Source organism: Sander vitreus, chromosome 17, assembly GCF_031162955.1.
Source record: "Sander vitreus isolate 19-12246 chromosome 17, sanVit1, whole genome shotgun sequence".
NCBI lineage: Eukaryota > Metazoa > Chordata > Actinopteri > Perciformes > Percidae > Sander > Sander vitreus.
Window position 1 is genome coordinate 5,830,908 of NC_135871.1, and position 14,959 is coordinate 5,845,866.

Here is a 14,959-nt window from a genome sequence, read left to right on the forward strand (position 1 = left end):
CAAATATTTGTTGCTGCAATGCATGCCTGTGTTAGTCAGGCTGTTGTAAGTCGATAGTTGCTGTCAGTTCCACCAAACAGGACAGCACCTTCATCATTTTGATTAAATTGATTTTACAACAAAATAGTTCTATTTCCGGTGACAACCTCTTCATTTCATTCCACTTTCTAATAGTTTTTGTTGCTGGTGGAGGACTCAGAAACCTGATAGGCAGCTTCATCAGTGGTGGAATGTAACTAAGTACATTTACTCAAGTACTGTACTTAAGTACACATTTGAGGTACTTGTACTTTACTTGAGTCTTTTCTTTTCATGCCACTTTCTACTTCTACTCCGCTACATTTCAGAGAAAAAAAATGTTACTTTTTAACTCCACTACATTCATCTGAAACTAGCTACTTTACAAATTAAGATTTTTGCACAAAAAATATGTAGTTCATAAAATACAATGTTTTATTATAAATTAAACTAGCCAATGATATAACAGCCTACACGTCCAGCTGAAATGATTAGACGATTAAAAACTTAGCTGATTGACCAAACTGTTTTGATTGTTTCCAGTTTCTCAAATGTGTGATGAGTACTTTTACTTTTGATACTTTAAGTACATGTTCCTGATGGTACTTACATACTGTTAACTTGAGTAACATTTTCAATGCAGGACTTTTACTTGTAACAGTATTTTCACAGTGTGGTACTAGTTCTTTTACTGAAGTAAAGGATCTGAATACTTCGTTTACCCCTGAGCTTCATGCTTATTAAATGTTTATACGCACACAAACACACACACACAAAAAGCACATGCAGTAGGGGTTCCCAGAATCTTACTGTACTGGCTCTCCTTGACAGGGAAGTCTTTGACAGGAACTGAAGATTCTTTGTCCATGCGTAGAGATATTACTTTCCTCTGCAGGCTAGTTGACTTCCTCACGACAAATGTCTGCAGGCCAGGGGAGGAAACATCCAATCAAAAACATATACTTCAGTGTTCACTGAAGAACTGCGTCATTCTTTATGAAATTATGCTGACTCAAGTGTATTTTTGAGAGATTAATGTCATAGTGGTTTTGTCTGTGCGCTTCCCTGTATGTTAAAAGAGGACAGGCCTCAGTTGGGGAAAAGGTTTTGTCATGTACGTTCCACGCACCAATCAGGATTTAGCAATAAGAAAAAATACAGGGTGCTCACGGTTGTACGGTAGTAAACACCAGGTGAATGCAAAATGCTCTTGGGCCCCGTTCCTACCTGGTTTTAAAATCTGATCTGAGTGATGGGATCACAAGTTGACAGCTCTACTGTAGGTACGCGTGTTCCCACTTGGCAGTAGAATGTGTCTCCAAATGTGTCTAGAGTGACCACTCACTCACTCAGATCAGATTTTACTACCAGGTGGAAACGGGGTGTTGAATTCAATCTGGTCACCTATAGAAAAAGGGAAGACACTAGGGCTTACTTAAGGCAAACTTGCACCGAGCAAAGGATGTACTGTAGTTAAAATGCCTTAATCAGTTTAGGGCATATAAAAGAAAAACATATCACAAATGCCGACTGGTTTCCGACCACACAGGGTCTTTCTCAGGGCGAGACTGGAAAGAGTTGCTTTAGTCTATATCCACGACATTCCCCTTCCGGGATTGCTCCGGTGCCACCGGAAATTCCACCGGATGTCATTCTTTTCGGCCGGATGTCCGTTACCTTCCGCTTTCTGTGTGTTGTAATTTTAAACTCTGGTGGATTTCTGAGGACTATGGTTAACTGCTCCTCAGATCTCTGCAGGGTAAATCCAGACAGCTAGCTAGACTATCTGTCCAGTCTGAGTTTTCTGTTACACGACTAAAAACAACTTTTGAACGTACACACGTTCCACCAAAACAAGTTCCTTCCCGGGGCTATTTAGCAGAGGCACGGTGGCTCCGTCCGGTGCTTAGCCCCGCCCAAGTTGATTGGTTTAAAGAAATAAACCAGAGCACGTTTTTCTCCCAACCCGGAAGGCTGTGTGGACTAGCCAGACCCTCCTCCGCAGCGCTGTGGTGGAGGATCTGGCAATGCGAGATGATGATTGCTTATATAGACAATAGAGGTGTTGAAATTAATCAAATAATCGATGCATCGAATCGTGGACGATGCTGCATCGATAATCGGCCGGGCCATAATCGATTATTTCTGTTTACAATTTAATGTAGGCCTAACAACCTTTCTGTTTACATATTCTGTTATGTTTTGCACATTCAGGAAGTGCCATGTGCTCACTGCTGTAGTTTTATGTATCCAATTTATTTAGTATTAGAGCACTGCAGAATGTTTAGTTTTTGAAGCTTGAAAAGCTATGAATTAAATATCCTTTATGGCTTTAATAGAAAAATGTATTTGACGCATTGACGCAAGATTCACACCTCTAATAGACTATGGGCAAGGAGGCTAAACTACACCAGCATATCACACAATACACATACCACAGGTAGGCTATGTGGAAGAGAAAAATGAATATTCACAGGAGTAAGTATGAATGAAGCGGTCGGCATAAAGTAAAAGAACTGGCTGGATTCCATTTCACTGGAATTGTATTTTATATGATTTGATGTGACATTGATTGTGATTGATTGGTTAATTGATTGATTGCAAGCAGTGAACAAACCCCCTGTCATCTGTTTACGTTACAAAGTGGCAGGAGATTTTCAGGTTGAGAAAAAGAAATGCCAATTAAGACGTAGATGGATCATAGGTAACCTTCATGTTGGGCTGGGCAATATATTGATAATATATCGATATATGAGATTAGATATTTTGGAAATCGTAATATGACATAAGTGTTTTAAAACGGGTTTTAAACGCTGCATTACGCCCAGCTCTACCTTCATGTATAAAAGGAAACGGCTGATTTCAGGTGGGTGTTCCATTGTTCATGAGCATTCCCAAACATAGGAAGGCGTATAATGCCTAAAAAAAGGGTGTTGAACATGAATTGTATATAATAAACTCTCTACATTTTTTGTTAAGGTGATCAACCACTGCATCCGTCATCACTACAGCCCTACCCATCATATACGGTTTTGTTCTCTTCTATTCACAAACACACAAACGCATAGTAATCCACACAAATGAACCTATGCATTGGGTGACTCGTAGGGGTGGGGGGAAACAACGATGCAGCATAGTATCGCAAGATTTTCCGTGGCAATACTGTATTGATACATGGACGTTAATATCAGTCTTTTATAATAGAAATTGCACGTGAGAATTTAACATTTTGGTACTAGAATAATAAAATCAACTGCTTTTAAAACCAGATAAAACCGATGTTTACAACGTTTTACTTTGGGACATAATGTGAAATTTAAGAAAAAGGTCATAAATAATGAAGTAGTAAGAAGTATCGTGATAATATCGTATCATGGGGCCTCTGGTGATTCCCACCCCTACTGACTCTGCAGTTATTTTCAAGACTGCACTTTGTCTCATACTTTGCCAAGTACATGAAACAGTTACACTTTTGTTGGACTGTGTTAAAAATGAGTTAATTGGTGGCAATGATTTTGAAGGCTGTAGTAACACCGAGGAGGTGTTGAAATGATTGTTTCAACAGTGTGGATACAAGGAGTCCCAGTGGCTGCTGTTCCCTTACCCCAGTGGGTTGGCTCTGCAGTATATGTATGGCATCCTGGTGGTTGAGGCCCAGCTGGAGCCACACAGCATGCGTCTGCACCAGTCTGTCCAGAACACTGAGCCGCCGATGCAGGGAATCGTAGCCCGAATCTCTGGCTCTGGCCAGCCCCGCTCCCATCCCGGCACAGGGGGAAGCCTGCAGGAAGAGACCTCCCACCTCTTCACCCAGTCTGATAACAAGATCAAACAAATATGAAATATATGCTACAGAAACTGAAAATGAATTACCAGAAATGCACACTAATGATTCCAGCAAAGGTATGCTGGGGCTTTAGGGCTGCACGATGTAAGGAAAATATGCGATAACATTGTTGAATATCGTGATAACCATATTACTTGCGATAAATATACAGATAAAGTGAACCCAGTTTGGCCTTTCTGTTGCTTTCAGTATTCTGCTAAAATTAAACAAATTGCTTATTGAATTTGAAATCATTACCAACATTCTTATATTGAACAAACTGAACAGTGCTTTGAATATAAAAGGCACCACTGAAAAAACGATGACAGCTATGTTATGAGTGCAGTTTTCTTTTCTTTTTTAAGATTTCTGCCTTTAATTGATAGGACAGCTAAGATATGAAAGGGGAGAGGGGGGGGGGGGGGAGACATGCAGGAAAGTGCCGCAGGTCAGACTTGAACCCTGGGCCTCTGCGTCGAGAAATAAACCTCTATACATGGGTGCGCACTCCAGGTAAGCAACCCGGGAGCACAAAGTGCAGTTTTCTACTGATATTTTTTTTTCAACTAACACAAAAAATCTCTAAGCTTCTTTCGCGATATGTTGCAGCCTTTCACAATATGTATATTGCGCCAGTTGATATTGCGATGATGATAAAAAAACGGTATATCATGCAGCCCTAATGGGCATGGTCTGAATTCAACTTGACATTATTCACATACACATTCTGACTCTTCTTTTCAAAGCTTATATTGTATTATCATCAGAAGATTGTCTGGGAGCTCAGTTTTCTACAAGGGTAAGGTAAGATGTCATTTAGGTTCAAAGACTTACAGGACAGAGTACACACACACACACTCACACTCACCCACATCTAGGTGACACAATGCTGTCACCTAGCTATGTCAGGAATCAGAAGGTAGTATAACAAACTGATAAGCTTTCCGGGAACTGGTATAAAGTGTCACACACACTTTATACCAGTTCCCGGAAAGCTTATCAGTTTTTTATACTACCTTCTGATTCCTGACATAGCTAGGTGACAGCATTGTGTCAGTATGTGGCTATCACATTTGTGCCATCACATTTCACACTTCACAACATTTTAAAGGCCTTATAAGAGTGCCCTCTGTTGGTAGTCATGGGGAACTGCACTACATTGTAGCAAATGGCAATACTCTCACACACACACACACACACACACAATGTGCAGACACACTCTGAGCTCACCCAAGTAGTGTATCTGTATTGTGGTCTCCTTCTGCAGGCTCAGTCTTCTTCCCCATTTCCTTCTTCAAGGTGCCGATTTCCCAGGCAAATGAGTCGATCAGCTACAAAGAAACACACAAATATCTGTGTTTTCTGTTCTATTTTTTTTAAGGAAATCTGCTTTTAAAAAGTAATGGGGACAAACAACCATTTTAAAAAGTGGTGGGGACCTGTACCCAGCGCCCCCGGTGTAAATGACACCTAAACTCATGGATGAATCGTGCATACACACACATTTGATCCTAAATTGTGTGTAACAACAATTTAAAAACTTTTTGTGGCTGTCGTCAAAACTTGCCTCCCGCTTGTTCTTAGGTAAGATCAAAATTCAAGAGCGCCTTAAATACGTTAGCCAATACACACAGGAGCCAAGTTGCATTTTGGGTTGTGAAATATTAAAAGAATGACATCAATGCTAACAGCCTTAACCAGTATGACACTCTGGCCTGATTCAACACCTAACTACAAAAGTTTCATTTTTAAAATGTAAAGTCTTCCACTTCATGGTTTTTATTTTCTCTTACTTCTAAATGATTTAAAGTTATAATTTCTAATATTATCCTAAAATTAAACCCCAAATATCACAGAGAGTAATGGAGCAGGCTCAGTGAGCTGAACGAGAAAGAAAAACATAAGTCTTGATTTATAGGAATACAGTTAGCAATTATTTCCCTGGAATGAAGATTGAGCCTAATTCTTTTCAGTGTTACACTGCCGTCATTTGTTTCGTTTCCCAATTATCTGTCTAGTTGGGCAATGCCTCCGTTGAGTCAGCTGCTTTAGCATAGAGGAAACAATTAGCTTAGCTTTTCCAAAGGAAATTATAAATGTTGACTCATTGGATTTGCCAAAGGCACATTTGAGGATCACAACCTTAAATTTAACTATAAAGCAACGAATAGTTAGTGTGTGTGTGCATGCCTATTATTAATTTTGTGTAACCAGTAACATTTCTCGGGAAGGTAAATGTAGTAGTACCATGTTTTTCTCCGAAGTAGAAGTACACAGCTAGGTCCGTAGTTTACAGCTGAGTTGCATATTTTTAAAGTGCTTAGAGGGCCTTCTGTAAGTTATTTCGGGATACAATTTCTTAACATAATATAACAATATTCATATTTTTTCACACATTTATTTTTTTAGAAGATCAATTAAATAAATCTTTAGCTTAACCACAGGCCAAGCTATCGACCTGTTCCGAACAGGCATGTTTTGAACGGGCACTGCACTAGTATTGAAAATCACATTCTGGCGTAAGTCCCTGACATAATCAGATGCAGTACAAACTTGACTTTGTTAGTATGCTGGAAAATATTTGGAATACTATTTGAAAAACTACAAAAGCATGAGTGTTTGAGATGAATGCCTGCAAGCAACAGGTTAAACCATGCAAAACAGGATTGCAAACTATGGGGAAAGAAAACTGTGGTCACATTTGGCGAGGACACTGCTGCTGACACAAAATGGCACACAGTGGCACTGCTTGAGATTCCACTAGGTCTGTGCCCACTGCATGCAATAAAACCGCCTTTAACTAACAAAATCATTCTTCAGGCGTCATGAGGAAAGTATGTGTCCTTGGCATTGGGACTGGCCAAACGCCAGAGAGAGCAAAATAAATATTAAAAAAAAAGAGGCTGGAAAACTGCACTCACTGTAATACTGTTATACTAAACCTCCAAGTGACGCGTTTTGCGTCAAACTTTGAGTTTTTTCTGCTGGTCTGCGAGTTAGGAAGATCTGGGCACTCGTAAGATGGAGGGAAGTTTGACATCGTTCATTTGCACCACCAACATTATTATGATTCAAATATAGTTGAATGTCAGCAAAGTATCCCTTTAATAGTTCTATTTCTACCCCACCTTTATTTTACTTTTTTGTTTCGGCTAGCTTGCTGTGAGGTGTGGTTATGATTTAAGGCCATGTGTGTAAGGCAGGCCTGTAATTCTCAAGGGTGCAGATAACAGCCTTTACCCTCAGGCTGGCAAGGATCAGTCCTTGAACTGCCTGCCGGATAGTTGAGCACACTAAGCACCTTCCTCTGAACGAGTGAACTACACATATAGCGAACAAGGTGATATTGTGCTTTGATTGTTTCCTCTTTTGTGGGAATATTTGATGAGAACCCTTATTTCCCATTGTCTGATGAATATTACGCTCACTATTACATCTTCCTTAAAAACAGCAAGTTAAGCAACTCAGGAGAAACTGAGCTTGAAAAGCCTGACAGGAAAACAAACCACAGAGCTGTCCTCTCCTCCTCCTCTTTAATCTTCTCCAGGCTTTAGCCTAGAACTGGACCCACATTACCCTACAGTGTAAACAGAATAATCCAGGATCTTAAGGTAAACTAGAGTTGCTAATAGGGGTGGGGGGGGGGGGGATTGTATGTGATTCGTGCGATTCTTTTCCCCAGAATCAATATTTTTTTAACAATGATTCACCTAAATACTTTTATGTTTACTGCCAATGGCTACTGCATCATATCTGTTTCCAGCAAAACAGAGCGAAAGTGCAGAAAATCCATGTTATGTACTTCTTTACAGATGAAATAAATGTCTGACTGACTGACTGACTGGTGATGTGCATTATTTTTTAGAAAACAATTAGTTTTTAGAAATGTCTCATGATATATTGTCTCTAAAAGGTGTATTATTGAACTTTTGTTTTTATTAAAGAAGGAAAAGAAATCGCAATACTATCGAATCACGATCTTTCTAGAATCGCAATGAATAAAAATCGCAAATGTACAAATACAATCGGCACCCATGTATCGTGAAATAATCGAATCGGGGGGGAAAAGCATATAGTCCCAGCCCTAATTGCCTTTACAGATCTGTGTGCAGAAATGATTTTGCCCCACAGATATAAATATTTGAGTGGCACGTACCTTGAAGAAACTGCCTTTCCTCTCTTGCTTGCCGGGTTGACTGATGGTACTGGTGGACATGGTGTCTCTGTCCGTCTCTGAGGAGAGGAAAAAAAAAAGACAAAACAACTATAACAATCAAAACAACACAAACAAACACAAGATCCTAATCTGTTCAGCCAAGGACAATTGCTATGACTTGTCCACCGATCATTAGGTCGTTTCATTTATCAAGATTGTTTTGTCAACTGCTGTTTCCAAAGACACAAACGCAATTTGAACCTCAACTTTTAAGCCTATGGACAAGATTTTTTTTTCTAAAACAGTAAGTGAGATTTTTTAGTATGTCCGAAACCTCAGTATGAAACTAGTAGTACGTGAATTTCATACTATTTCCGATAAAATATTACAGTATGCAAACACTGGACACTGCGCCGGCATAAGTATCCCACAATGCAATTCGGTAGTAACGACAACGTTCATAATAATTAATAATAATAATAATAATTTATACTTTATTAATCCCGCAAGGGGAAATTACAATGTTTAAAAGACAAACAGACAGAAACCAAGCAGCTCTGTAACGACAATAACACTCTAGTTAGTGAGTGATCTCTAGTTAATCACATCTTTCAGTAATTTAAGCATTATCTGGCGGTGCTGCTGGAGCTGAGGTCGGCAGGGGTAACCATGGTTACGTGTCTTCAAACAGCAAGGAGGCTCTCAGGAAGTGATGTTGAAAGTTACAGCTTAGTGCGTCCGAAAAGCGCCTACATTTACCACTTCTAACCAGAGGCAGAATATAAAGTAATCTCGGAGATTATTCCTTCACAGCGTTGTGCAATGCGAGAAAGTCTCAGAGCTGAACTGGGCAGACACAGCACTTGTCATCAGACTCACCCCGGGTTAATTAAGTAAACTGCTAACTAATAACATTACCGTTGCCAAAATACCCCCGCGAATCAAATCCCCTACTTCACAGTTAACTGTCAAGCCACTAAACCTAAAAATGAACACTTCTGCTGAAATGTTAAATTCGTTAATGATCATACGACACGAGACAACACCGTCTCTCTCTCTCTCTCTCTCTCTCTCTCTCTCTCTCTCTCTCTCTCTCTCTCTTTGCACACACACACACAGTCTGGTTCTGGTGGTTGATTAATGCAGATATATGCTGATTAGCTCTCATAACGGGTCGGATGGGTAGCGCACTGCCATGAGTCCATGAGGCTGTCTGATTACTCCACATTGTTATTGTCACATTCTGAATCTGCAACGTTCTCTGTCAGGTAAATCAGTAAGTTAGTAGTAGGGTATACAGGGGAGTTGCATATGAAGTGGTTTGGGGTCCTTCTGTAAGTCATTTTGGGGTACAATTTGGTTTTGATTAATGCTACAAGCAACAACCACAGGCCAAGCAATTGGCACATTTTCAGTGGGCACTGTACTAGTCATTTTAAAACCAGAACACAACAAAAGGTTGAGGATGACTCATTTTCACTCCTGCCACCTAAAAAGACAAACATTGTCTGACTATTTTAAAAGGTACATAACTATGGTAGGGTAGGAATCAGGTGTGGACAGCATTACTAATCTTAAAAACCTATTTTCAGAGAATAAAATATTCGGGGCTGGACCACCAGAATCCCCCCCCCCCGCTCCGCCCCTGGTACTGGCTAAGAAACACATTGTGTGGCCCAACCACGCACATTTAAACACATGTGCAGTGTGTAGATATAAGGCTTCTAGTTTTTGGGCTAAAAAACACACATTTGGAAGAAGGCTGGATTATATTTCCATGTTTTTTACAAAAGCGGAGGGGGAAGAGGTTATTTCCTGGAAAGCAACAGAAGCCAAAGAGTGACAGAAGGCCTGGAAACTTGCTGTTTTTTATCTTCTGTCTCTCTGGCTCTGTTGGGCTAACCCCTCTTGTCAAAACAAAGCAGTAGAGTGGACTTTTGGATTTGTTTTGATTGGAGCAAGACGTGCATGTGTTTTCATGTGGGTGACTGCAAGCTTGTGTGTAATTCACAGTGCTTGCCTGGTAAACAGGAAGGCCCCTGGGGTTGTCAGTCGAGGAAAAACAAACACTGGGCTGCCAGCTGTTCAGTGATAAACTATTCTTGCATTGCCAGACCTTCCTCCACAGTAGGGTTGGGTACCGACACCCGGTGCTAATACGGCAACGGTGCCTTAACCAACTGGTATCTACCGGACCGAATGGTAACGCGGATTTCGGTGCCTCATTTCGGTGCTTCTGAAATGCCAGCGCTGACCTCTGATGCTCCGAAACGGACGTTAGAGGCAACCGAAACATCGCTGCATGTGACGCTAGTTAACATAATACACTTGGCAGCAGGTAACGTTAGCCTACCTTTAGCTAGCAGCTGGATTAAACATGGTTAAAATGATGACAGCTAAGTTAAACGGTGTGACTGTATTTCACTGTAGAGGATTCCAACACCGAGACGTAACAGTCTGCAGCTGCTGTTGTTGGAAAAACAACACAGACGGTGCGTTCACTTGAAACTCGCCTCGCCAGCCTCGTGGTGCATTCAAAGTTATTGTAAAATACGCTTTTTCCATGAGGTGGTTGTTTTTGTCGTTTACCTGCAATTTACTGGTGAAATAAGTTACTGTTATTACATTTTTAAAATATCATTTCATTTTGACCATATGGCCTTAGCAATAAACAAGCCGTTCTTAAATGTTGCCGACTGTCGTTTTGTGCACCTTTTTTCTTTTTTAAATCTATACATTTTTTTTATTTTTTCGTTAAGTATAAGTATCGGTTCGGGCACCGGCACCGTTTTAAAAGTATCGTTTTAGCACCGGTATCGGAAAACACCCAAACGATACGAGTCGTGACCGGACAGCAGAGTGTCTGTTAACTAAACTGTCAGTTGAACAGGTGAAGTGAAGATAACGTATAGGCACCTGTGTTTTTCATCAGATAATAAGATATATCAGATAAACTCTTATGTGGAATCAGTTTCACTAAAATGACAAAATTGGTGGTTTTGGCAAGACTAGATTAACTAAAATGTGTAATATATGAAGCTATGGGGGCCCCAGGCAAACAGCGTCTTGCTTTAAGTTTAACCCTTTCTCTAACTGGGAATGTTGATATTGGCAGTGGTAGAAGAAGTACTCAAAGTAAAACTATTGTTACTGCACAATACAGGTCCTGCATTCAAATGTTTCCTTCAAGTGAAGAGTGAAAGGGAGGCATTATCAGCACAATGTACTTTACACATTTACCTAACGTATGTTCAAGGTGGAGCTTTCAACTCTAATATAATGCTACATAGTTGAATGAATTATAATGCATCATATTTTAACTGTGATATTTTGTGAGTAAAATCTGAATCTGCAACGTAACCAGTAACCTTTCTCTGTCATGTAAATGTAGTTGTACAATGTTTTCCTCTGAAGTAGAAGTACAAAGTGAGTCAGTAGTATACAGTGGGGTTGTTTTGGGGGCCTTCTGTAAGATACAGTATTTCAGGGTACAATGGTTCTGGAGAAAGCTGCAAGCAGCGATACAAGAGGACAAACAGTCAGCCCGTTCCAAATGGGACTGCACTAGCTTTACTAAAGCGAGGGAAAATCTGTTTTAAAATGTAATGTATGTTTTTTTTACTTTCTTTTCTCATCCATCTATATATACACAAGGATTACACTGTATATGCACATGTGACAATTAGTCATATTTGTATGATTAAACTTTACAAAGCTGGTGGGTCTCTATGGTTGAAATACTAACAGAACACAAAATGGGGAAATGGGAAAATAAATCATGCCTGTGTGTGTCACTTGTCTTCTTCACAGTAAAACAGCGACCATGCAGTTAAACATGCGCAATATCTATAGTGTTCAAGAATTTTCCCAGGAGTTTTCTTTGTTTATTCCACTGTGGAAGCAAACCTTTCTGCTTAGTGAATATCTAAAGTTACATGTAAAATGTCAGCAATTCTGACTTCTATTAGTTGAGAGTTTGGTAACACAAAAGGGGATGTCAACAAATGAGCCTCTTCAAAACAAAAGGAAAAACCTGTGCTTTCATATGTAAGTGACAAGTGAGTAAGTGTGTTGAGAAATACCAGCTAATGCCCGATTCTACAATCATGGTTAGGCAAGACGATCTGAGATGAGTTATATCCTCTAACCTGAAAGTTCCTTTTACAACTCAGGCCTATAGCAGAAATTACACACGTGTCACATGTATTGTAGGCAGGGTCCTGGTATTAGCTGCTGCTGGATAATCCTTGCACTAGACCAAAAGGTATTCAACAGGGGGTCTGGGACCCATAGGGGGTCCTAAGAGTTACTGCAGGGGGGCACCAAATTATTTGTTTTTGTCAAAAATTAAAATGTCTTTACATTAACATGAATCCAACATAATATTAGCAAAAATAAATCAGCCTATTTGTGAAAAACAATTTACCGAACATTGATGATAGGCTTACTGGCCTGTAGGTAATCTAGCCACTATGGTAGCCATCCACAGATACAGTTCAGCATAAGGATTCACTGTGTCACATGCATGTTTAACATTAAAACATGGTGTATAAATATATGAATATGCACCACAAAAAGCTATGTGTAAAGGCCTTAGGCCTCCTTACACATTATTGTAGGCCCAGTATACAATATTAGTAGGGGGGGTCCCTGCTCCGTCTCTTTCAGCTTAGGGGTCCTTAGCTTAAAAAACGTTGAAGACCCCTGTACTACACTGTGATAAAGCCCATATTTTGTGTGTTAGTCCACTATGTTAAGACTGAGTCCATCAGCAAAAAACAAAAACAAAAAAAAAAATTATTATGAACCTTTTAAAAAAAGTCAATAAAAGTGAGCAAAAACCTCAGTCTTTTACTTTTAAATTGCACATGGCCTTATTATGATTATTTATGTACTGAAATTGTAATACTTACATTTTAACTGATTACAAGTGGTCACCCAAAGAAGGTCAGTGTTTCGTAATTTATAGCAATGCTAAACTGTAGCTGAACTAATTCCAGCCCAGGATTTCAATCCATCAATTTCATATCACTTCTCCAGTGTTGGGGCGCGCAGGGGGCTGGATTTTAACCCAGCATTGGGCAAGCGACCATAACACCTTGGACAGTTTGCAAGTCTTTCAGAAATACATTCACAACTACACAGGATTTATAGTTACCTGTTTACCTGATCTGCATCTCTTCAGATTAATCCCAATTCAGAAAAAACTCACCGCAGCTACCGCTGGTTCGGTTCCGACCTGCGGCCCTTTTCTGCACGCGATTTGCCCTCTCTCTCCCACTTTCCTGTCTTAATCTGTCCTATAAATAAAAGGCAATAAAAGCCAAACTAATACATAAAATTGCAGGGTGAATTTTCCTAGTCGGGAACTAGTTTTTCCGATTATTCCAACACCACATGAATCTCCCAACGTAACAAAGGTGAAAAATACTGTATGTATTCCCCCCCCCCATGATTCAGATCCGCTCCAACATTTTATGGGTTCTTCCTTGGCCCATGCTACACCCTTCCACCGAGTTTCATTAAAAATCGGGCCACTAGTTTTTTCGCAATCTTGCTAACAGACAGACAAACAAATCAACAAACATACAAACCTAACCAAAAACCTAACATCCTTGGAGGACACAGGTCTCCAGGAAGGGCGGCGGGCTTTGAAGCCAATTTGATGTAGCGGTTTAAAAGTGCAATTACAACTTCTGTGTCAGTCACACGATGCTATGGGGCCCAAAAACACTTTTTTCTATGGACTTGCATAGTGAAAGAGATGTGTAAATCAGTGGATAAATCTTTTTCAAGCGTTACAAGCCCCCCAAAATGACTTGTTTCACTATCAAAATTTTATTTATTCTGTCTGATAACATTAGGAAAATCTAGAAGAGCTGCAAGATTAAATCCCCACTCAGGTAAGCGCCGCGCTAAACTGAAAGTAGCCGGCTCGCCTGGCAGAGGTCTCTAGTGGGCCTGCTCAATGGGCCTAGGACTGGGCGATATGGAGAAAATCAAATATCACGATATTATTGACCAAATATAATATCGATACCGCAACGATATCGTAGAGTTGGCCAATCGGTGCTTTCACAAAATATTTACACAATGAGTTTTTTGATAAATAATCATCAGTAATGTGGATACAATGACTAAGTGGGTAAAGGCAATAAATAGAACAGTTATATTGCCCAGTTCTATATGGGCCCCATAGTTCAGAAGCAGCGTCGGTCATCTGGGTCATTTTATAAGCTGAAGTTGAACTATTTTGGCTTCATGTGCCACTGAGCAACTGTCATAGGAAAGAGTGTGGCTCCGCCTCGAAAGCTGTATCCAGGTCTTATTATACATCCATGGGCGGAGTTATAGAAAAAAAGAAACTAAAATGTCACTCCACCTGAGCAAAGAGAGTGAGCTTGACATTCAAAAGGAATTGGTCAGACAGCAAACCAGGCTGCCAGAACAATGCACTCTTGAATTCCTGAACTGTGACTCAGGTTTGAGGTAGACAACACAGCACTAAGCACATTAGCAGATTTCTGAGGAGATTGAAAAATCAGGGTCTTGGCCTGTACCATTAAATACTTTGGCTTTACCTATGAGGGAAAAAAAAGTTAGGGAGATGATATGATGTGCAAGGCTTGGGATAATAGTTGAGGTTACAGTCTGAGAACCCTGCAAATGCCTGACAGCAACGTTTGAACAGCAGTCTAATTGCCATGCAAACAATAGATGACACACCAATCTGTGAGCTGGAAACTTTCAGCGGCAAAAGAAAGCAGAGTTTCAGGTCACCAGCCACAAAACACCACTGCAGACAATTGGATTTCTAGGCTGAACTGAAATCACACTGCTCACATATCAACGGATGCTCCACGCTATGAGAGTTTTGGGGATAAGCATTTTGTTTTCTTGACTTGACGTAGTCTCTTAAATCACATCTCTCATCGAAAACTCAACATGGGTTCTGTATT

At 40.1% G+C, this 14,959-nt stretch overlaps 1 protein-coding gene across 1 annotated transcript in view; it reads right to left on the minus strand.

Annotated features, from left to right (window-relative positions):
* The window catches only part of LOC144532908 (ras and Rab interactor 2-like), a 55,366-nt gene that overhangs the window by 39,279 nt on the left and 1,128 nt on the right, over nt 1-14,959 (minus strand). The window contains exons 2-5 of the mRNA XM_078273878.1: nt 8,001-8,077; nt 5,075-5,175; nt 3,623-3,833; nt 829-940 (exon numbers count right to left, since the gene is read on the minus strand). Of these exons, the coding sequence (XP_078130004.1) occupies nt 829-940; nt 3,623-3,833; nt 5,075-5,175; nt 8,001-8,077 (501 nt within the window). The remainder of the gene's footprint in view (nt 1-828; nt 941-3,622; nt 3,834-5,074; nt 5,176-8,000; nt 8,078-14,959) is intronic.